General features: G+C 40.0%; 1 protein-coding gene and 1 pseudogene across 2 annotated transcripts; one reads left to right on the top strand and one right to left on the bottom strand.

Annotated features, from left to right (window-relative positions):
* Positions 1-1,795: 1,795 nt before the first annotated feature.
* On the top strand, positions 1,796-3,205 carry LOC143605218 (1-aminocyclopropane-1-carboxylate oxidase 1 pseudogene; annotated as a pseudogene). The gene is made up of 3 exons (XR_013148462.1): positions 1,796-2,022; positions 2,470-2,802; positions 2,886-3,205. The product of XR_013148462.1 is annotated as a 1-aminocyclopropane-1-carboxylate oxidase 1 pseudogene (transcript).
* Positions 3,206-4,871: 1,666 nt separating this feature from the next.
* LOC143605217 (inositol diphosphatase DSP1-like) lies at positions 4,872-9,005 on the bottom strand. Its single transcript, XM_077081421.1, has 5 exons — positions 8,640-9,005; positions 8,187-8,280; positions 5,288-5,345; positions 5,156-5,199; positions 4,872-5,071 (listed from the first exon to the last, which is right to left on the bottom strand). The coding sequence occupies exons 1-5, from the start codon at positions 8,843-8,845 to the stop codon at positions 4,916-4,918; spliced, it is 558 nt and encodes a 185-aa protein (XP_076937536.1). The 5' UTR covers positions 8,846-9,005; the 3' UTR covers positions 4,872-4,915.
* Positions 9,006-25,575: the final 16,570 nt, after the last annotated feature.

Below are 25,575 nucleotides of genomic sequence, written 5' to 3'. Positions count from 1 at the left end.
AGGACCCTTTCTAACTAAGTTTTACAACAATTGACTCGTATCCTCATTCCGATCGAAAGCCCTAAAACATTAGTTTGAAATTCAGGAAAAAGTATAACGTCGTTAAGTCATTTTTAACGGGAGACCATTGGAGGCCAACTTTTTAAAATTTGGGACCGTCAGTGGTGATAAAATAAATATGGATTATTATTGGCCAATATCAGCCAATAGGATTATTGAAAACCAATAAACCTTTAAATTTTTATCAATGCACCATCTTAAAAAAGTTATAGATTACAAATGTTTTAGTTCGTAGCATAATACTTTATTGGCTCTAGACATAAAGGCGAAGATTGTTAGGAGTTTTGTCTAGGTCAATGATAGTCAACGGTTTCGTTAATAACAATTAAATGTAGTTTATAAGGTTCGGAGATAAATCTGTGAATAGGGTAAAGTGTTTAAAGAAAGTTCAGTTCAAGTTTGCACTTATGAAACTTCTTGGGCTGGATGTGCCAAATCCAACACTTATTTGTTAGACTTTCAATCAACTCGTTACAAGAGAATGAGGTCATTAACGATTGGTTAGTTCGATCATCAATTCTCTGTCGTTTCTTAATTTGTAGTTTTCTTTTGTAAATGTTTCGTCTGCTTCGTTTTGTTCTTTCCCTGAGCATTTCGGTTTAACCGTTCTTGATTCATTCATATTCTTATTTGATTTTAGTTTGTTGTTTAATTGAAATTTCGCTTATTATTCAATAGTTCCTTTTTACTAAACTAATTTTAATAGTTGAATAGAAAACTAACACAAGAAACTAATTTTAATACTTTGATAATACGTGAACTTTTTACTAATGAAAGTTCAAATTTATGTCTCAATTGGATTCATAATATTAACACGCGTCTCTCATTAGTCATTACCTACAAGTGTTAGGCTGCTAGCACTAGAGATTGGAAATAAATGGTTAATATTTAATTGCGAAGGAAGAAGGAAATGACATATAGATTAAGTTTGACTGCATGCCAAAGTTTGAAGTTGAAATATTGTTGAACAATCTTAATCTTAACTTATTAATCTATACCATGCTAAAGGGTGACATCTTTATTTTCAAATATAATTTTGCATTGGTCTCGTTGATATAATGTTAATATAGTTGTTTGGTGGGTATCATCTGCTATTCAATTAAAACGACGATATAGTGGTCCATGGTTCGTTGATGTTTCGACCAACTAAATTTTATATGATTTGATACATCAAACGTCGTTTTTCTCTTTTCTTTAAATAGTAAAGTGTGTGAACATATCAATCGCCAATCCGGTTAAAAGTTTTGGTTAATATTTATGTCGGTAGAAATAGTTAGCCAAAGGAGTAGTGACAGAAAATATATATTAATTCTAAAATATCTTTGAAAGATTTCAATTAATCGGTATCATATACATAAATAACATGTACATAAAAAGTAGCATCAAATATTACGCAACACAAAATTTTCTGATAGCCGCATCAATGCGTCGGTCCACCCGTGGATACGAATCAAGTTATATGCTTTTCCTAGCAGTTCGCATTCAAAATTATAAGTCTCCTAGCAGCCTTGCTTTACTATCTAGATGCCAAAGTGGGTCCTTAATATTCGAACCCACGTTTTAAAAATAAATGCCGAAAGACTATATCTTGACTTATAATGTTACGGGTACTTTTCTATATTAATGTGGAAAAACAGGCACAATTTAGTCCAAATATCGGTCAAGAATATTACTTTTCTTAATTCTTACCTTAAGCATTATGTGATTTTGAGTATATATATATGTGTGTTTATAGTTGGTGAATCATGGGATTCCTCATGAACTACTTGACAAAGTGGAGAAAATGACTAAGGACCATTACAAGAAATGTATGGAGCAGAGGTTTAAGGAAATGGTGGCAGCCAAAGCCTTAGAAGGTGTGAAAGCTGAGGTTACTGACATGGATTGGGAAAGCACTTTCTTCTTACGCCATCTTCCGATCTCGAACCTGTATGAGGTTCCAGATCTTGAAGATGAATACAGGTAATTAAACTTTTGATTTGTATATACAACAAAAATAAATAAATTAATAAACAAACAAACATAGTGTGCACAAAATCTAAAACCGACGTTGAAGAATTAAAATAATCGAATTTAATAAAAGACTGACGGTTTGGTTTTATGGTTCTTACAAAACCCGCTTTTCAGTTCGATTTTGGTTTTGCATCAACCAAAAACTGAAAAAAGACAAACTGAATTGAAAACAAGTTTTATGTAGTTTATAAGAAATTAACAAATGGTATGAGTATGACTAAAAAGTTTTAAGTATTAACTATGTAATAATCAATTGATCAATTAACATAAAAGTTTAGGCCTAAAGTTGGGTTTTTGGTTTGTTTCAAGCGGAAACCGACCCATGCACACTCTACTTATAACAAGCTTTTTGATCTAATTTATGAACATGAATACATGATGATGATGATGATGCAGGCAGTTGATGAAGGATTTTGCTGGTAAGCTAGAGAAACTAGCAGAGGAGCTTTTGGATTTGCTATGTGAGAATCTTGGATTAGAGAAAGGTTACTTAAAGAAAGCCTTTTATGGATCAAAGGGTCCAAACTTGGAACCAAGGTTAGTAACTACCCGCCCTGCCCGAAGCCAGACTTGATCAAAGGCCTCCGAGCCCATACCGACGCAGGCGGCATCATTTTGCTCTTCCAAGATGATAAAGTTAGCGGTCTCCAGCTTCTAAAGGACGGCGAATGGGTGGATGTTCCACCGATGCGCCATTCCATTGTCATTAATCTTGGTGACCAAATTGAGGTAGCCATTCAATTTTTATTCTTCTTATTATTTTTTAAATACAATTAAACCCTGATACTAATAACCTGATATATATATTGCAGGTGATTTCAAATGGGAAGTATAAGAGTGTGATGCACAGAGTTATTGCTCAGACAAACGGGACAAGAATGTTGATTGCGTCTTTTTACAATCCTGGGAATGATGCTGTGATCTATCCAGCTCCAACATTGTTGGAGAAGGAGCCGACCGAGAAAGAACAAGCATACCCGAAATTTGTGTTTGATGATTACATGAAACTGTATGCTGGTTTGAAGTTTCAGGCAAAGGAGCCAAGGTTTGAAGCCATGAAAGCAGTGGGAGCTAATGTTGGTTTGGGTCCAGTTGCAACAGTTTAAGACTTTAAATGAGAGATTTATATAATAGGATATTATAATAAATTGTTCTGTTTTTTCTTTTTCTTTTTTTAATTTGTTTAAGAGGTCTCAGCATGGAAGATCTACAAAGAAAATCGTGTGTTTACTGCTTACTAGATATAGCTTTATGACAAAAGTTTATTGTACTCATTTACAGTTAATTATTAGTTGAGATTTGGTGTGCAGTTTTTTATCTGCTCTTTCACATTATGTATTATCTCGTTCACATTATGTATTATCTCTAACGAGTCAAATGGTTATAATAAAAAAAACATTAGCTTATAATGAAACAGTTCACATGGGTAAAGCGTCGCCTTCACCACGATATATGGACCTTTCCAAAATTATTTATTGAAATGGTGACACTCCTGTAATTATATATGAACATTTCTAAAATTACATATTTGACCCAACCCAACCCGACCAAAAAGTTATCCATTTGGCCCAACCCAAACCATTTTGACCCGAACAAAATATTTCTAACTAGACACGCCCTGCTCGACCCATTTCGACCCTTAATAAAAATTTACCATTTGGTCCAACCACCCGACCCATATCAGAAACTACCCGTTTGACTACCTATTATTTTACTACCTTTACTAGTAAAAAGGTGTGGGACAATGGTCATATTGTTTTCTTGCTACAAAGTGCAACAGATGAGCCTTCAAAAAAGGTAACATGCAGCAGTGAGCACTATCAGCAGACCATAAAGTTGTCAACACTTATTAATGCAATAATACATTAGGTAATCTTCCATTAAAAAAACCATGAACCTTGCCTACAATACCCTCTGCCGACTTCGCTTTCCACAAAGGGAATTAAATAAAAGAGAATCTTGCAAGGATGTCATGAGCAATTCTATATTTAATAAAGCACAAGGTCCACAGCTTAAAGCATCTGTAATTATGCAGATTATAAATTTGAACTAAAAGAAGGAAAATAACGTTAGAAACCAGCATTATTTGCATCTATGCAGAAAACTTTTGAAACTAATAATAAGCAATATTAAATATATTTACATGTGGGCTCATAAGTATGGTTGGGCTTTGAAGAGCATATATTTATCAAACTGCATCAGTTTGGCCCAAGTTCTTCCGTATGTCTTTTTTGGGTTCCGTGAAAACCCAAATGAAAAACTCATGCGACCATGTAAATGCCTCTTGGTCGGGGCATGTGGCCTTCATGTGCTAATGCGGAAAGTGGAAACCAATGAAAACTGGATTCAAACCTGAGACCTCTGCTAGAGTGAATCAAACGCTTTTTATTTTATATTTCATTTTCAGTTATCATTTACTTAAATCACATGGAATTAACACTTCCATAATTTATAACTTTAACTATTCATTTTGTGCTTCCGTTTTGCGTCAAGGCTGTTGATCTGATGAAAGTTATTGTTTCTTCATTTTCATTGATTCACAAGAAACTACACATCCAAAATATATTTTGATCAACTTACTTTCATTCCTTTTGATAGATTACAATGACAAATAATTCTTAGCAAATGCATTCATAGAACAAACTAGCCAAGTACAACAGGAACAGAAAGGAATGAAAGTCCTAATAATAATAATAATAATAATAATAATAATAATAATAATAATAATAATAATAATACTCATTTAATCCTCAAGGAATGGTAAACATCATTCCTGAACTACTAAACATATTCCCGGAAATCAAATTTATTCCGACCCAAACGGGGTAATGGGAATTGGGCTTTACCACTTCAAGTTAGAGGCATCAAACAGCTCCATGAATCTCTGATCTGAGACTCTAGCTTTAGCAGCTGCAAACTTTTGGTATTCATCAAATATTGTAAGTAGGTTCCATTTCTGCATCTTTCTTAAGCATCCCACCAGACATCCCGTTCGATGCTGGATTAAGGGAAAATAAATAAATGAATATTATTATTTATAATTAGAGATAAGTAACAGTGGGACTCAGAAGAAAACAAATACCTTTCCTCTTTTACAATGAATCAACAAAGGGTGGTTTCTTATATCTGCCAACAAAATAGAGAAGCATAAGAATTCAACTTAGCTTACATTTTAAGTTCCATACAAGACACGATGAAAAGAAGAGGTAAATACCAATGACAACTTTTAATGCTTCTCGAATGGTATCCTCAGGAATATCGATATACGGTTCCTGTATGGTAATATGAAAACACATAGAGATATTGAGCGTATACCTGATCGGTTACTTGCTTGTAGATATTATTTTTCAGGGAATCTATATTCTAAAGCAGAGATTGTTGGCCCAGATCTTGATAAACACACAAACAACAACAGGATAGTTAGATGAACACAAATAAGAACATAACTCGTTCAACTTGATCTTTTCACTATTATTGTGAAGAACGAAACACACCAAAGCTCTTTACGAAGATCTCTATATATACAACTCCTAACAATATGTCCTAGCAAATTAGATAAATTTTGAATTCAAACTCTAAGCTTTATCTTCAAACTATTTATTAGATGTACCCCTTGTACGTACATTTCAGTTGTTCATAGTGAACAATCATTCACTGGTTTCGTGCCTCCACCCCTCAAGGTCATCCCAACATTAGTTGTGCGCTTTACCCGGACCTAATCAAAATGGTATTGATGGGGAACATGAGTTTTGTCTAATGGTACGTTTAATTGCATATCATAAGTAGATGCACTACAATTCTTGTGATGATATCACATGATTATCTGATAGTTCTACATGTTTATGGTTCTATTTGCATATAAAAGTTTAGCCTTGTCAAGAGCAGTTCTAGAACTTGGTAATGCAGTTGGAGTAATGAAACATCCGTCAGTCTTAGACATTCAAGTGTAATGAACTTGGGCATTTTCGGCATGAATGTCAAAAAGGGAAGAAAAAGGCGGAGGCAAACCTTATCGGGCATGAGGATGACGAGTCAACACTCTTGTGAAGAACAACTGGATCTCGAAGGATGAAGAGCTCACTTAAACTGAATTTAGTTTAAGGGGAGAGTCAATCAATCAATCAATCAATCATACCCGGTGAAGTCCCACCAACAGCAAAGCTATAGGTAGGGTCTGGGGAGGATGGGATGTAGGCACACCGTACCTCTATCCAAAGGGATAAAGAGGTGGCTTCCAAAGAGACCCTCAGCTCTAAAGTCCATATGTATAAAGCAATACAAAGGAAATCAAAGTTCAACAGTAGTAGTAATAATAATAATAATAATAATAGTAATAGTAATAATAATAATAATATATGTGGAAAGAATATACTAATACTATATATATGGAAAGAATAATACTAATAATACTAATACTATATATGTGACCAAAATAAGGTAAATAGAAGCCCTAAGGAATTCCTTTCTCCCTAAAAATCCTTTAACTTTAAGGGGAGAGTGTGGAAGTTAAACTAAACTTAGGGTATAATTGTCATTAGTATAAAGTATGTTTAGGATTAAAATTGTATATTATAATTAGGAAGGGTCTCTTGGTTATTAGTAATAAGTATTATACGGTGCTTATTTCCATACGTTGTCATGTTTTGTTGCACCGACCAGTTCACATTGTCTATATATAAGGAACAATGTAATCGACAATTGTGTTCTTATCATGTTAATCAAAGTTTCAGTTTGTGTATCCATCTTTTGTTCTTGATATTCATTTCTGATTTGCTATTTTGATTACCAACACCATCTCTCCCACCCCAAGTAAAATATGTTTTACATTTTTTTTACTTGCGTTAAAAGATGTTGATTTTGAATGACAAATGTTTAGACATTTAGAGCATCTGCAATGGGGTCTTACGACCCCATAGACACCAATGTGGAGAAGGGAGAGAGAGTAGTTGTAAACACAAAGAGGGGGGGGGGGGGGATCACAAGGTCCCTGGTCAACTACCGTCCGGGCCACACATCTTATTTATGTGAGATGGAGGGGTGGAAAAAAGTGTGCGGTTCATAGAAGAGTAGAAGAGAAGTGAGAGGGAGAGTGACGGTCATCAGACATATTCACGGCAGTTATGATATAGCGGTCCGTTGCCTCTTATTTCAGTATGCGCTTTGTCACCATCTGAAACTCTTCTCAAATTTGTTTAAATATATATTATACCTAAATTAAGTACCTCACAAGAGCGATCCATGAATAATCAAAAGCAAAAAAATGTACATCAAGCACCTTATGAAAATCGATTAGGTCCATGTGTTTATTACGTACCAAAAAGTTCTAAACATTGTCCTGTTACTCTTAATTCTTAAAACCAAAAGCAAGTGTCCACATCGGCTTAACCTGTTCTCAATATTTTTCTTCCAATCTTAATTTATGGACCTTCAAACAGTGTATAGTTATCCTAGTCGCCGCATATATAGTTATTGTAAAATTAGTAATTTATTGTTATTTGACTCTCTTCAAGATAAAAAGTATAATTAGCACAAATATCTCATATTTTAAGGAGAATAATTCTAGTTTTTGATATAGGAAACTACATGCATCACAAGATTTTTAATCTTCAACCACTACCCATGAAGGTGGTTAACGGTGATACTCTAAATCGGGCCGTGGATAATTTGATTTCTGACTGATGATACTCATTGTTCTAGTAGTAAACATGATGTATTTTAAACACTATTTCAATTAATCCGTGGAATAATTGAAATGTGGATCCATAACCAGTACGAGAAACAATAACTACCCATGAAGGTGGTTAACGGTGATACTCTAAATCGGGTCGTGGATAATTTGATTTCTGACTGATGATACTCATTGTTCTAGTAGTAAACATGATGTATTTTAAACACTATTTCAATTAATCCGTGGAATAATTGAAATGTGGATCCATAACCAGTACGAGAAACAATAAGTAATCATGGCCATGATAAGAAAACCATCAGATCAGATCTCAAAGTATCTTATATCCAGCTAGACAAACATCATGAAGAAACACAACAAACTACTTACATTATCAATTAAGATTTAAGAACATGGAATTGCCTGACAGAATCGATATCACCCGTACCTTGGTTCCTTCAATAGCAAAGTGAAACAACTGAATCCGATTAGACTTCAAGAACTCCAAGTTATTATCTGGATATTTTTCGGGACACAAATATCTACAACACAAGTTCAATATTCTATTAACTTCTATTGTTAATTTCATTTCCATCTATAAGGCTCAAGGTGATCGGGCTGGACTTATTTGTTCATTAAATATGTAATGAGTTTATGAGATTGCAATAAGAGTTTTATTGTATTTGGTATTACTTATTTGCCAATTCCGGTCACACTTATTGCTATCAAGTTTTGAGTTCGTTTTTCTTGATTATAATAATACGAGAGTTCATATTCCTAAACTTGTGTGTTGGTAAGTGTTTTGATTATCAATTCGTTCTTGGACTTCAGCCGGATATTGTGATGTTAATTATATAACCGGCAATCAATCAACTTTCTAACCAAATAACAATGAACTTACACGATAGAGCGAAGGCCTAGGGCAGTAAGAAATGAAAAGTTGACGGAGTCCGGGAAGCTGGAACGGTAGATACCGTGATCGACCATGGCGAAGTTGATAGGTGGATATAGCTCATCGCCGGTGGGGTCTACTTTACCGGTGGCCTTTGTTGAGAGCTTGATGGTTCTACACATGTCACCGCCTTCATGATCTTGGTCTAGTTTCATTGTATGAGAATGGAAGAAAAAAGATCTAGAGAGAAAAGATGGTGAAGAAGACTATTCCGGTCTATGGTAGTTAAATAAAATACAAGAGAGAGCACCAGAGCATCATATTTATAGGGTTTGGAAGATGGTTTTTTCTAACGGCTAATTTGAATCACTGTCGTTTATTGGTGCACTCCCATCATCTTCACTCCTCGAGCATTGGAGACCACCTTCAAAGGAGGAAACATTTTTTTTTGTCATGGCGTGAGACTTGAACCTAGTACCCTCTTCTTTTTAAATTGAAGTCTTTGAGTTCCGAAAATAGTTATTTTTTCTTTATTCTTAATACTTATTATATTATTTTCCATTTTTTAAGTATATCTTAAAGCAAATTATTGAACTATAATAATATATACATATAACGTCAATGTGACAAATTATGTTATGCCCTTAACTTCTATCTTTTGTTTTATGTAAATCAATTTACTTTTTATTTGCATCAAAACGATCAACATTTTGAATTTTGATCGAGAGAGAAAAGTTAATAAACTGTTTATGAAGTAGACGAAGTTACTTTTATGTTAAAATGAGATTACCCTTATAATCGAAAATGAAATTTAAAACCGTACTGGTCACATCATCGGTATCAAATATTCAATTTGCATACTTTAATAACTACGGTTCTATTTATAATCTTTTGAAGAGGTAGGTCCCAGCAGAGCCCAGTTGGACCCGCAAGACTCACCTTGAAGAGGGACTTCTGCGCAGAAACCAACTGGATCCGCAGGACCAACCATGCTCAGAGACATGACGTCCTTACGCGCAGTACGCAAGCTGTTCCCGCAGGAAATGCCTCCCAATGGTGAAGGACTCCGCCTGTCCCCGCAGCCTCGGATACAAGCCATCAGGGAAGGCCACCCGCGCAGCAAGGCTACACGCACAAGGCACTTAGCTCTCAATCACTCAGTGTCACCTGAAGGAATGAGCAAAGCCGGGAACAATCCCGCACAAGGGCGGGAGGGGGAATACTCCCGCCCCAAATAAGCCAGTTCGTACGATACGGGAAGATCTTCTGTACTGTACCTGACGAGGTATGGGAAAAAGATCTGACTAAAGATACGACAGCTTATTGACCACAGTATGGCGAGCAGCATGCTCCTGTACTGTGTCACTATTAGTCGCTGCCTACTCACCAACTACTGCCATACCACGTGCGTAGCCGGCAGTTGGTGGAAAAGGAATAGTACACAGCAGGCCTGGTCACTATCAGCCGCTGCCTACCCACCAACTACCAGCAGGGCACGTGCGTAGGCCACTGTTGGTGGAACAGGAACACTGTTGCAGCCGGCCACACCTCCTTGGAAACCTACCTTCGGCTATAAATACCACAAATGGTATGACCACCTCATCTTATCTTGTATCATCATATTATACCTGATATCTGCTCTAGCAATCTCTTAATATACATTTATATTTAAAGAGCAATCTAGTCTGATTCTCACGCCGGAGGGTGGTCACAAGGAGGAACCCCCCCCCGTTCTCAGTGACAAGCTCACGGTGTCTGTTTTGCAGGTTATCAGAAGAACCATCTTCTCTGGGTCTAACCCCTCGTGGGAAACATCTATCTAACCCAAAGGTTACCAGTAATCTGCCCGGGGTCTGGTTAGTGTTTCTTCATCTTTATAATCACATACTACTTGTAAAACTAACAATAGTTAAAACTTTCTACACCTAATTATGTGATACTAGCTTGAAATTAGTCACTTGTATTAAGATTGAAAATATTATGTTACTTTGAAAGCTGATCAATAAAATATTATAATGAAATAATAATAATAATAATAATAATTTTATTAAACTATGTGTGATTTTTTTTAGTTAAAAAAACATCGACCACATACTGATTAACCAAATAGCTAGCGCTAGCAAAAACCTGTACGTCATCAAATACAATCGAAACTATCCTATATGTAAAATTTACAACATTAAAATTGATCCAAGTGTCCCACACCAATAGGGACATCTCCCTATACGTTTGGCTGATAATTAGCCATGACATCTTCAACAAAGGTGATGCGATTAGAATAGTTAACGTGATGACTATAATGTTTGATTCCAGTGTTATCAATATCAATTTATTTAAAATTAGAGATACTTAATAACAAGTTGGAAAGAAAATATTATTGATATTATAATTTTGGTTTTCAAGGGCGTCGCCCCTCTAGATCGACTGGGTGATTTCCACCACCCCTAGTGGGGACTAGGGACCAAGGGCAACGTCCCTGATAGGAATAGAAATGATCTTCCTTGTTAAGCATGCATTGAAAATTGTTGGGATATGCATACTTGTTAAAATGTTGCATGGGAATGATATTCAATAGCAATTGATTATTTGCACTATGTTATCATTAATCATCAATGGCAACTTGGTTTAATTAGCAGTGACAAGTGTGCTCATTAATAAGTTACTACTGAGCCATGTCAACTTAATCCTTAATAGTAACTGACTAGGAAGCTATGTAAATGGGATCAATAATAGGTTGGTTACGATTTTGGGTAATAACTTTATTGGTGGTGGTTTGGTAGGTGAGTGGGTTTGGGTGGCTTGGGGGGGGGGGGGGGGGTTTCAGAAAATTTAACTCTTGTATAATAGTAGATAAAATCTTCTTATATGATCAACCGTTTTCCGGTAAAGAGTGGTGTGCACAATATCAGTTACCACAACATAATTAGTACATGAACAATACAAAGTTACCTTATGTTTCAATATACCACTTGACAACCAGGGCCATAACATTCATATTTTATTTCTCAATGGCCTTCTTCACCTGCGATATATGCAATAATGAAGTGTTGTAAAACTCTGTAAGCGCTAGTCAGACGGTGGGGCAGAATTAATGACTAATCAGGATTATTGGATTGGAATTAACATTTAAATTTTCAAATAACATTGATGTCGATGTCGTGCTCTAAATAAAGTAATTATCATGTGTTAATTATCAGTAATTAGTACGGACAAGTAAGGTAATCTTCTTAGGGAACCAATGTAAATGCTCGTAAAACTCATTATCTTTATTAAACAATTTTGGACAGTCGATGTGATCAAGCGGATTTGAAAGAGATTAATACTGAAAAAAATTAGCACGCATATAATTTTGATTGTAAGCGATTATGGGAAAAGAGCAACTACCCCCGGGTTTCAAATTCATTATTTAACTAATAGCTTAGATTTGTTCGTTGAGACAACCTTAACGGAGATTCTATACGTGAAATAATTTTAAGTGATATTAGGAAACCAAACTTTATGGGTTCTATTAACTAGACCACCCGTCTAACTAAGATGTATCAAGTAATACATGTCATGAAATCCTAACCATGAACCTTATGATATTGAAACACAAGATAGATAATAATCAGACAGTTTAATTTTCAATCTCACATGATAAGTTCATAAAGTCATAAGAACAAACAAAACTCACTCTCAATAAATGAACAAAACCAAATCAATCAGTTAATACATAGAATACTAAACCCGGGGGGTGATTACTAGAGATGTTTAGCCAAAGAAACGTGATAAATACGGTAAACTTGATGTTTGGAAGAGTCACCATGGATGAAATCTTGGTTGGGAAGTGTTCAGATGGTCAAGAATAACCACAAAATTGTTCAAGGCTGCTAGGATATGAAGAAGTTTTGACCTAATGTGAAAACGGGCCTTAAATACTCCTTAAAATCGTGAAAATCAACCTTTTGTGCGTCCAGGTGGTCGTTACGGTGGCCAAAAGTCCCTCACGATCTCCAAAGTCTGCCTTGCGGCCTCTCTTTATGCCTCGTCAAGGTCGTAAGCTACGGCCAGGCCGTAACTTACGACAGTCCCTGAACTTAATTCTTTCTTTTTTTTTTTTCATTTTCTTGACGAACATGATCCATTCCAAGCCTCCGGTTGATTTCATTAATCTATAGCTTGACTCTTTATTATCTCTAATACTCCAAATTAACTCCTTTAACCTCCAAACACCTAAAACATAAAACCTCACAAAGTAATCGTGTACGGTATATAAAAACGACTAATACACACAATATCAAACATTAAAAACATATTCTTTTACCCACTCATACATACATCAAATTTTATATATAAAATTTTCTTTTTTAATTAATGACCAAATAGCGATTACTCGGTGACTAGTCGATGGGTACCGTCCAACGACTAATAGGAACATATACGCGATTTTTACTACCATGATTATGTAATACACACATTCATAAACTAATGCTAAATAATTACACGGTGTTGAACTCAATGAAAAGAATCAAAAGATAAGAGATTGGAAACATTAATGCAAACTCCAAGAGTGTTATCGGTTTGAAAATCGGTTATTCGGATTTTAAATTTTGTTGTCCCTAGCCGACACCGACCACCAAGATTAATAAGGTATATAATGATTACTTTATATAAATAATGTATTTTCTTTTTGCATGATAAATGCTTTTTTTTTTTTTTTTAATTTTAAAAGAAAGGATGCTAAAGAGAACATTCTCAGAATATGCTGCTTTGTCGATTGTTGTTAGTGCGAAACCTACGCACCACGTACTTCTGTTGGTCGCTTTCTGCCTTTCTTCACTGTCCTTCAAACTTCTCAAACAAATGTTGGCGGTCCAAAATATTTTGTACTTTTAAAGTTTTATTTACTTTTCTATAAATCAAAGGTGCTCGATGAAACTAGCTATTAAGGTCAAAACTATGAGTATAAACAGAATGAGTCATGCATTATTACCGGAGATTAGATCGATAAATCACAAATTAAGTCGAGTTTAAATGAGTTTGGGCCGAACTTATATTCAAATTTTTTATAAAGCTCGACCTCGAGCTTAACATATTAAGGTGGATATAGCTGGAACGGTAGATACCGTGATCGACCATGGCGAAGTTGATAGGTGGATATAGCTCATCGCCGGTGGGGTCTACTTTACCGGTGGCCTTTGTTGAGAGCTTGATGGTTCTACACATGTCACCGCCTTCATGATCTTGGTCTAGTTTCATTGTATGAGAATGGAAGAAAAAAGATCTAGAGAGAAAAGATGGTGAAGAAGACTATTCCGGTCTATGGTAGTTAAATAAAATACAAGAGAGAGCACCAGAGCATCATATTTATAGGGTTTGGAAGATGGTTTTTTCTAACGGCTAATTTGAATCACTGTCGTTTATTGGTGCACTCCCATCATCTTCACTCCTCGAGCATTGGAGACCACCTTCAAAGGAGGAAACATTTTTTTTTGTCATGGCGTGAGACTTGAACCTAGTACCCTCTTCTTTTTAAATTGAAGTCTTTGAGTTCCGAAAATGGTTATTTTTTCTTTATTCTTAATACTTATTATATTATTTTCCATTTTTTAAGTATATCTTAAAGCAAATTATTGAACTATAATAATATATACATATAACGTCAATGTGACAAATTATGTTATGCCCTTAACTTCTATCTTTTGTTTTATGTAAATCAATTTACTTTTTATTTGCATCAAAACGATCAACATTTTGAATTTTGATCGAGAGAGAAAAGTTAATAAACTGTTTATGAAGTAGACGAAGTTACTTTTATGTTAAAATGAGATTACCCTTATAATCGAAAATGAAATTTAAAACCGTACTGGTCACATCATCGGTATCAAATATTCAATTTGCATACTTTAATAACTACGGTTCTATTTATAATCTTTTGAAGAGGTAGGTCCCAGCAGAGCCCAGTTGGACCCGCAAGACTCACCTTGAAGAGGGACTTCTGCGCAGAAACCAACTGGATCCGCAGGACCAACCATGCTCAGAGACATGACGTCCTTACGCGCAGTACGCAAGCTGTTCCCGCAGGAAATGCCTCCCAATGGTGAAGGACTCCGCCTGTCCCCGCAGCCTCGGATACAAGCCATCAGGGAAGGCCACCCGCGCAGCAAGGCTACACGCACAAGGCACTTAGCTCTCAATCACTCAGTGTCACCTGAAGGAATGAGCAAAGCCGGGAACAATCCCGCACAAGGGCGGGAGGGGGAATACTCCCGCCCCAAATAAGCCAGTTCGTACGATACGGGAAGATCTTCTGTACTGTACCTGACGAGGTATGGGAAAAAGATCTGACTAAAGATACGACAGCTTATTGACCACAGTATGGCGAGCAGCATGCTCCTGTACTGTGTCACTATTAGTCGCTGCCTACTCACCAACTACTGCCATACCACGTGCGTAGCCGGCAGTTGGTGGAAAAGGAATAGTACACAGCAGGCCTGGTCACTATCAGCCGCTGCCTACCCACCAACTACCAGCAGGGCACGTGCGTAGGCCACTGTTGGTGGAACAGGAACACTGTTGCAGCCGGCCACACCTCCTTGGAAACCTACCTTCGGCTATAAATACCACAAATGGTATGACCATCTCATCTTATCTTGTATCATCATATTATACCTGATATCTGCTCTAGCAATCTCTTAATATACATTTATATTTAAAGAGCAATCTAGTCTGATTCTCACGCCGGAAGGTGGTCACAAGGAGGAACCCCCCCTTCTCAGTGACAAGCTCACGGTGTCTGTTTTGCAGGTTATCAGAAGAACCATCTTCTCTGGGTCTAACCCCTCGTGGGAAACATCTATCTAACCCAAAGGTTACCAGTAATCTGCCCGGGGTCTGGTTAGTGTTTCTTCATTGGCGCCATCCGTGCATAAAGCTAGAACATTTTTCTCCAGTTTTTTCAAACTTCTAAGATGGTTAAAGAAACTCCGGTAACCACAACCCCAGCTACTGGGGGGAATACCGGCAACACAGTCTTTACAAACACTACCCCGGTTACCCAAGCCGGGGCAAGTGAAGTAAATTTTACGAACACTACCCCAGCTGGGGCAAGTGCAGTAAATAATCGCTCACTGGGATTCACCGGTACCCAGTTAGAGAAACGAACAAGACTCCCCCGCCAAACACTCGATGAAGTTAAGGCATGGGCGGAGGCACGTCAAAAGGAATTCCAAGCTGAGTTGGACGAACGCTTGCGTTCCGTCCAACAGGCTGACGAATTCGAAGAATACTGGGAGGATGACTCGGAGGAGTCCGACTCCAACGCGAACCCTCGCCATAGGGCAAAAGGGAAGCGTAAGGAAACGGACTCCCAACCGAAAAGGCATTTTGGACAAGCCTTCAAACCAAAAAGCACAGGTGGAAGTCCACGAGACTTCTCCAAAACATTCAGACCAAACGTTGCAAATGCGGGAACGTCCAAATTTGCAAGGGACATTGCGGAAGCAATCGCCCCAAAAAGTGCCAAACAAATGTCCAGCATAGGCACATATGATGGTATATCAGATCCAGACGATCATTTGAACAGGTTCATAGCGGGGGCAACCGTCTGTAGTTGGACGGAACCTACGTGGTGTTACATGTTCCAAATGACGCTTGTGGGGGCTGCTAGAGCATGGTTCGATCGTCTACCGGTCAACCACATCTACGATTGGGCAGACTTCCAACAGAAGTTTAGCCAACACTTCAGCCAGCAAAGAAAGTATAACGAGGAGCAATGGACAATCCTCAAATGCATTCGAGAGAAAGATGAATCTTTGCTGGACTTCATCACTCGCTTCAACTCAAAGAAGCTAAGTCTGGGTAACATTAGCGAAGATCTTGTTCGCGATGCTTTCATTCAGGGCGCGAACGACCCAGAGCTCATCCGCACCTTAACGGGTAAAGATGGCATGCCATCCACATGGGATGCCATCATGACAGCAGCAAAACGCTTTGCGGAAACTGAGAAGCAACTGGGTAGAGATCTCCCACAGAGCACAAACCTCTACACCCAGAAAACAAGGGAAGACAACGTCCTTACCGCCCGATTAAACAAAAAGCGAAAGCTAGGCATTTGGCAGTCAAGGGTAAACTTTTACACCTCATCCGGCTTGCAACATAGGTTAGGCGGAAGGGATAACGTACGATCGACCCAGAACTCCAGATGGACGCCGCTCACCAAAAGCGTCACCGAGATATTCGCCACCGAGGAGCTCCCATGGCCAAAGCCTCAAATAATCCGACATCGTCACAATGCCGATCGAAGCAAATACTGTGACTTTCACAGGACAAAAGGCCACAACACCGAAGAATGCATAGACGTAAAGGACATGGTCGAAGCATTCGTCAGAGATGGGACGCTCGCGCACCTCGTGGCGCAATGAACGGTGAGCAGGCTGACGCGTGTAGAACCCCAGCAGGGGAAAACACATAAAATTCCAGCTTCAATGTGGAGACTACATGCTGCGTAAAGAACGAGATCCCGAACCAGGTGCGTATCGGCTCGATGGCACTCCCATCCCAACAACATGGAAGGGAGCTCATTTACACAGTTTGCATGTAAATAAATTCCAAATTTGTAAAGAAAAGGCCAAGAGCCACTTCTAATGGAAATGATTCTCCTTAAAACATCGATGCTGATGATTTTACATTTATACTTTATGAACTATCAACACTAATATGCCGGTTTTCACCGCATAATTACGTGGAAAGTCGTTGCATGGGGAAGGCGGCAAAACCCGCATAAACCCAAAAAACGACAAACCTTCACGCAGGTCAGTTGAAGGGGATAAGTTCAGTTATCCCATTAAATGAAAGTGCCGGTCTATCCGCATGAATCATGAAAAAGGGAACTGAACACTAACCTATTGACAACCGCGCGTCGAACGGTTCAAAACAGAATTTCTAACAAAAGGATGAGGAAAACCTACACGCAGGTCAGATATGGGTAAAGTTTAGCCATCCTACTGAGTGCAAGTGACGGTCCTACCCGCACAATCACGAAAGAGGAAGCAAAACTTCACACCTATTATCTACCACGTTCAAATGATAACTTATCCTCAAAAAGGATGAGGAAAACCTACACGCAGGTCAGATATGGGTAAAGTTTAGCCATCCTACTAAGTGCAAGTGACGGTCCTACCCGCACAATCACGAAAGAGGAAGCAAAACTTCACACCTATTATCTACCACGTTCAAAGGATAACTTATCCTCAAAAAGGATGAGGAAAACCTACACGCAGGTTAGATGCAGGTAAAGGTTAGCCATCCTACTAAGTGCAAGTGAAGGTCCTACCCGCACAATCACGAAAGAGGAAGCAAAACTTCAACCTATTATCTACCACGTTCAAAGGTTAACTTATTCTACACTTGGAAAATTGCTAATTTAAACTAAAGTATGCAAGTCATATAACGTTTATAAAGTAAGGAATCCAATAAAAGAAACGGTCTTACCCGCACAAAGATTTATATTTCATAAATATTCATTACAAGAATGGCCGGGTAACTACCCGCCTACAAGAAAATAAATCTATACAAGCTAAATCTATCCTAGCAGTGGGAAGGGATCTTCAGGATCAGGCTTCAGGGCCACTTCCACTTGGACCAGCCCCATCAGTAGAGCGTGGCAGTTCAAGGAAAGCTTTGAGGATAGCTAGCCCATCATCAGCAGCAGCGACTTCGTTCACCTTCTCCACCACCGGATGCGGGAAGGCAGCATACTGGTTCACTGCTTGGTCGTAAACAGCTTCAGTATCAACATTATACAAAGGAAAGTTGGAAGGCAGGATGCCTTTCTCAACGAACCCTAGACCAAGCAGGAAGCCGACCTTTTCCCCATCCTCGTGAGAAGCGTTGAGGGCTGCGCTCATAGCATCGTCGTAAGATGTCTCTGAGAAGACCCGATGCACAACCTAGAAAAGAAAATATTCAAGTCAAAACCTTTTCTATTTACAAAGAAAAGCGTAAAGACATGAAAACATACCTGAGACAACGCTTCTCGAAGAAGCCATTCCTTGGCAACCAGAGCTTCTTGGAGGGCAGCTTGAGCTTCGTTACGGGCGCGTTCGGCTTCACTCTTGTTGAGGTTGGCAAGCAACACTTCTTTAGCCGCAGCCTCTTCGACGCCCTTTAGCTTCCGCTCAGTATGGTCAAGCACCCCCCTCTGGTCCAAGATCTCCTGGAGCTTTTTGGCATCTTCCATCGCCAAGGCATCATGAGCCTGCTGGAGAGCCTCTAATTTGGCTTTAAGCTCTTTATTCTCCACGCGTAGAGGCTCAGCAACAGCTTCAGCCTTGGTGGCCCTCTCGGTTGCGTTCCTGGCAGTCTCATTAGCCAGCCGAAGCTGTTCATTAACAGCTTGGGCAGCCTTGGAACGGGCCTCGAGTCGAGCCTGAACTTCAACCTCGAGGGCCTTGAAGGCCTTCTCCTTCTCCGCAGCCACTGCGGAAAGTTTTTGGTTCTCCTCCCGGACAGCCCGCGCCTGAGCTTGTTCTTTAGCGCGAGCTGCTTTTAACTTGTCGTTTTCACGACAAAGCAGCTCGACGCGCGGCTGCATCCGGGCCAGGAGAACCCGAAGCTCATTGCTTAGCCTACCCTCCTGGTAGCTAGCCATGGCTTCCCCCTACGCACCACTGGGAGCAGCGTGACGAGCCCATTCCACGCACTCCACAGGGGTGCGAAGGGTTGTTCCTCGGTGAATGTTCCATCGTGGAACATACACTTCATTGGAATCCGACACTGCAAAAAACAAAAAGCAGTTAGGAAAAGATGATAAAAAATATATATAAAAAAAAAAGGGCCAAAGGAACCCTACGCACCTGTAGGGTCAGTAACAGGCCTATAGCCGCCGAACCCATCACCTGAACCCAAAGGAAATCCGTCCAAGAGGTCAGGCAGATGGGAAGGTGGCAAAGATTGGCGAGAAGCCCCATGCGTACCTGATGGACCGGCCGTCGTTGCCGATGGCGGGGCATGGTAGCAGCCGCCGCGGTCGCCGCCGCGGACGCCGCCGCGGAATCCGCAGCAATAGTAACCGCCGGCTCGGTGAAGGATGCTGTAAAAATCGCACTCACAGCCGGCGGTGACGTCATCTCAGCTGGAACAGTCGGCTCAAAGGAGTGAGCAACTGAACCAGCGGAAGCAGGCGCAGGCGCCTGGGTCGACGCCTCAGGTAGGCTTACCAAGCCTACCGTCATTGGCGGAGAGGTACTCCTCTGCGCTCCACCCTGGAATGCGTCAACATCCACACCTGCGTAAAGAAGATAAGTGTTAACGATATTAAACTATGAAGATAAAAGCTAAAGGAAGTTGTACTTACGGGTTTTCTTGAGCCTGAAAGTACGAACGGGCGGGGATGAACCCGATGGAGCCGGCCTCTTCACGCCGGTCACCGTCGTCATCCTGGGCTCTTCGGCGACAGTTGTCACAGCCTCCGGAATGGTGATCTTATCACCACCGGGATTCCTCGCCACCTCTTCGCTCTCGGTCTCCGAGTCAGACCGAGGCGCCGGATCGGCAGTGGAGGCCACCTTCTCCTTTCCCTTCCCGCCGGCAGCTGTGACATCTGCCCCATCCGACCCGACCCAGGTACCCGTTTTCTGATCCGATTCTTTTTATGATTTAAAATTTAATTATTTTCTTTTAAAACTTGACATTTAAAATATATATTACTAATAATAATTTCCTTCCTTCCCGCCTCCTTGTCTCTCTTGTCGCCGTCCCGCCCCTCTGCTTAACCCTTAAGCCTTGAACCCTTCTTTTTCTCTTAACTCTTCGTCCTTTGTTTCTTCCCGCCTAAGGATGTCTGCGCAGCTCCACGCGCCAGACTCCTTACAAGGAAGCCTGCGTGAAGACCGTCTGTTGCTGCGATACGCGAGGCGAACTGTCCCCGCAGCGCGCTAAGGATTATAGTTCTTCCCGCGACGCGCTTAGAATTGAAGTTCTTCCCGCGGCGCGCTTAGAATTGTAGTTCTTCCCGCGGCGCGCTAAGGTTGGTTCTGTCTGCCTTCGCGCTCGCGCACTCTTGACTTTCTGTGTCTGCCTTCGCGCTCGCGCGCTCGAGCCTTCTCGCGCTAACCCCTTTGAGTCTTTCTTCTGTTTAATCCAGCCGTTTACTTTTGTGATGTCTTATCTTCTGTGCTGTTGACCTGACCTATCTTATGTCTGAAAAGCCACTTTCGGCGCAGCATGCGCACCAACCCCATTGGTTGACAGAAAAAGTGACTGACATTATCTTTTGAGATCTGCTTTTCCATGCTTTGACCAGTACCTTTACCTGACCCTCCCATGCTTTTTACTGTTACCTGTCAGCTTTTCCCTTGCCCCCTGTGTTGGTGCATTTTGTGACCGTCGCTATGCAATTCTGACCAGCGGAACGCCACAGGCGAAGTTAGAACAACTTCGCCAACGGCGAAGTTGTAACAACTTCTGCCTTAGGCGAAGTTATCACAACTTCGCCAACGGCGAAGTTAGCACAACTTCGCCTACTGAAGCCCAGGCCCGTGAATGTTTGTCTATATATAGTTGTGTCTTGTTTAGTTTTAGTAATCCAGAAATCAGTGTGTGTGAGCAGCTTGAATATTTAGAGAGAGCAAGAGAGTGAGAGACGACCCGAGGTAGAGCTCACCTCGGGTCAGTCGTGTTTTCTGTTTATGTTACGGTATGTAACGTGTTTTATTTTTATATATGAATCTGCAGATTTGTTTATCCCGTTCTAGTATTTGTTTGTGTATTTGATCGTGTACGTGTTTGTGTTATTCGTCTGTACACCATAAACGAGTCTAGGAGGATTCCGCACTCCTAGACCTCGTGCGGATCTCGTATCGATCGGCGACGCCCCGGGGGGACTAACAAGTGGTATCAGAGCCTTAGGCTCTTACGCTATGGTTCGAGATCTGCGTTTTGGTGTTTCTGGCACGTTTCTGTGCGTTTCTGGCCGAACAGTTCTTCAGGCGAAGTTATTGTTCATCAGGCGAAGTTGCCGTCACTGTTCGTAGGGTTTCAGCGAAGATATAAGGTCAGGCGAAGTTATGAACAGGCGAAGTTATGAACAGGCCAGGCGAAGTTATGAACAGGCCAGGCGAAGTTATGGCCAGGCGAAGTTAGCAGCCAGGTGAAGTTAAAAAAAAAAAAAAAAAAAAAAAAAAAAAAAAAAAATTGTTTGGAGTTTTCGTCTTTATGGCCAGGTGTACGCGATTATTGTGAGACCGAAGATGTTGTTCCGTCAACGAGTGATCTTGTTATCTCTTGATCTTACGTGTGAACAAATACGTGTCAACTCTGATTTGGAGTTGAGGTTGTGAATGGGTTATTGTTTGAAACTGGATAGTGACACATATTCGGGTGTTTGTGGGAAAGGAAATTGTTGTTGTTCGTGGTGACCAACCGAAGAAAGTCAAATTGAACTGAAGGTTTTTCGTCATTACTGGATTGCGGTCAGAGCATATTTTTTATGTTATTTTCAAGGCGTTCGAGAATTGGATCCTGAAACGTGATGCTTAGAGTGAAGATTCTGGAACAAGTTGGATTTAACCGGGAATTAAAGTGTTTATGTTCCTGATCGTTATCCCTGGTGATTAAAGATGCTTCAGATTTTTTAATGGTCGTGTGTTAGATTCTGTCAGGGTGGTTTTGTGATGAAATTGATCACTTGATGTTGAGTAGTTGAAGATTAATCCTTATCGTATGCCGACGAGTTGGTGAAGTTGTGGAGGAAGCCCAACTTCATGTGTTGGTGAAGTCAGATGGACTCACGTGATTGGTTGAGATGATCTATTGGCACGAGGATGCATGCATTACAAAGACCTCAATCGTTATAGTCGGAGAAGCTTACACTGAAGGGGTCAAAGGGGAGACTGTTGGTGCATTTTGTGACCGTCGCTATGCAATTCTGACCAGCGGAACGCCACAGGCGAAGTTAGCACAACTTCGCCTTAGGCGAAGTTAGAACAACTTCGCCAACGGCGAAGTTGTAACAACTTCTGCCTTAGGCGAAGTTATCACAACTTCGCCAACGGCGAAGTTAGCACAACTTCGCCTACTGAAGCCCAGGCCCGTGAATGTTTGTCTATATATAGTTGTGTCTTGTTTAGTTTTAGTAATCCAGAAATCAGTGTGTGTGAGCAGCTTGAATATTTAGAGAGAGCAAGAGAGTGAGAGACGACCCGAGGTAGAGCTCACCTCGGGTCAGTCGTGTTTTCTGTTTATGTTACGGTATGTAACGTGTTTTATTTTTATATATGAATCTGCAGATTTGTTTATCCCGTTCTAGTATTTGTTTGTGTATTTGATCGTGTACGTGTTTGTGTTATTCGTCTGTACACCATAAACGAGTCTAGGAGGATTCCGCACTCCTAGACCTCGTGCGGATCTCGTATCGATCGGCGACGCCCCGGGGGGACTAACAAGTGGTATCAGAGCCTTAGGCTCTTACGCTATGGTTCGAGATCTGCGTTTTGGTGTTTCTGGCACGTTTCTGTGCGTTTCTGGCCGAACAGTTCTTCAGGCGAAGTTATTGTTCATCAGGCGAAGTTGCCGTCACTGTTCGTAGGGTTTCAGCGAAGATATAAGGTCAGGCGAAGTTATGAACAGGCGAAGTTATGAACAGGCCAGGCGAAGTTATGAACAGGCCAGGCGAAGTTATGGCCAGGCGAAGTTAGCAGCCAGGTGAAGTTAAAAAAAAAAAAAAAAAAAAAAAAAAAAAAAAAAATTGTTTGGAGTTTTCGTCTTTATGGCCAGGTGTACGCGATTATTGTGAGACCGAAGATGTTGTTCCGTCAACGAGTGATCTTGTTATCTCTTGATCTTACGTGTGAACAAATACGTGTCAACTCTGATTTGGAGTTGAGGTTGTGAATGGGTTATTGTTTGAAACTGGATAGTGACACATATTCGGGTGTTTGTGGGAAAGGAAATTGTTGTTGTTCGTGGTGACCAACCGAAGAAAGTCAAATTGAACTGAAGGTTTTTCGTCATTACTGGATTGCGGTCAGAGCATATTTTTTATGTTATTTTCAAGGCGTTCGAGAATTGGATCCTGAAACGTGATGCTTAGAGTGAAGATTCTGGAACAAGTTGGATTTAACCGGGAATTAAAGTGTTTATGTTCCTGATCGTTATCCCTGGTGATTAAAGATGCTTCAGATTTTTTAATGGTCGTGTGTTAGATTCTGTCAGGGTGGTTTTGTGATGAAATTGATCACTTGATGTTGAGTAGTTGAAGATTAATCCTTATCGTATGCCGACGAGTTGGTGAAGTTGTGGAGGAAGCCCAACTTCATGTGTTGGTGAAGTCAGATGGACTCACGTGATTGGTTGAGATGATCTATTGGCACGAGGATGCATGCATTACAAAGACCTCAATCGTTATAGTCGGAGAAGCTTACACTGAAGGGGTCAAAGGGGAGACTGTTGGTGCATTTTGTGACCGTCGCTATGCAATTCTGACCAGCGGAACGCCACAGGCGAAGTTAGCACAACTTCGCCTTAGGCGAAGTTAGAACAACTTCGCCAACGGCGAAGTTGTAACAACTTCTGCCTTAGGCGAAGTTATCACAACTTCGCCAACGGCGAAGTTAGCACAACTTCGCCTACTGAAGCCCAGGCCCGTGAATGTTTGTCTATATATAGTTGTGTCTTGTTTAGTTTTAGTAATCCAGAAATCAGTGTGTGTGAGCAGCTTGAATATTTAGAGAGAGCAAGAGAGTGAGAGTCGTGTGAGACGACCCGAGGTAGAGCTCACCTCGGGTCAGTCGTGTTTTCTGTTTATGTTACGGTATGTAACGTGTTTTATTTTTATATATGAATCTGCAGATTTGTTTATCCCGTTCTAGTATTTGTTTGTGTATTTGATCGTGTACGTGTTTGTGTTATTCGTCTGTACACCATAAACGAGTCTAGGAGGATTCCGCACTCCTAGACCTCGTGCGGATCTCGTATCGATCGGCGACGCCCCGGGGGGACTAACACCCTGCAGCTGCCATATCTTTTGTTATCTTTTGCTTTTGAAATCTTTTACTTTTTGGAGATCTTTTCCCCTTTTCTAGGGATTGTGTTCCCTAGGGTTTCCCTATAAATAATAATGCTATTTTCTTAACACTACACACACAAACACTTATTATCTTTCTTTGCTCTCTGCCGTTGTCCTCAGCCGCCTCCTCTCTCTGCCTCCGTCTTCTCCTCTCTTCTGCCCAGATTTCCGGTAACATATAATATATAATAATTTGATTTACATATTAATAATGCTTAAATATATTCAAGACTTAAAACAAATCATTAAAACAATAATCTTAATTATAGGTTAACTTTGCTTGTTTAAGAGTTGAATCTTTCATCGCACCGTTTATCAAGTGAGTAATCTCGTACCTAATCCCTTTTTATTTTTAATGTTTTGGGATGTTCATGTGTTCGTACAAACTTGAGTCTTAAACTTGTTTATGAACTTTAGTCGCGCAGTATCCCATGTGTTGAGGACGTTTACTTGGCTGTTTATTTGTATGTGTGAATCATTAACCGCTTTGTTCGGCCTATTCCGAAGTTTTCATGGATCCATTAGATGAACACGGGAGACCTATCGTTTACGGTTTTCTTTTGTTTACACGTGCACAGATGATTTCTTGTTTTTGTGCTCAATTGGGAGCACGGATTGAACTATGAGCTATGATCTATTTAGGCTTGATCACAATCTGATTACACCCTTTTTAAACACCAGACATACACGTGTTGCGCGCAGTGATTATTGTTATCTATTATTATCTATTAAACTTGATTTCTCACCGACACGCAAGTGTTGACGTTTTATTTTAACACATGTTCAGGTTCGCAGTAGCTGCATTCGGAGCTTGAGGACACTTAGGATGTTTGCTTTTATTTTGGACCTAGATTAAAATGTAACGAGACAAGTTTATGTTAATTGAATATTTTGAATTTT

Source organism: Bidens hawaiensis, unplaced genomic scaffold, assembly GCF_021521415.1.
Source record: "Bidens hawaiensis isolate Kalapana, Puna unplaced genomic scaffold, B.hawaiensis_p1.1 tig00068701_1, whole genome shotgun sequence".
NCBI lineage: Eukaryota > Viridiplantae > Streptophyta > Magnoliopsida > Asterales > Asteraceae > Bidens > Bidens hawaiensis.
This window is presented reverse-complemented; position numbering and strand designations above follow the sequence as displayed.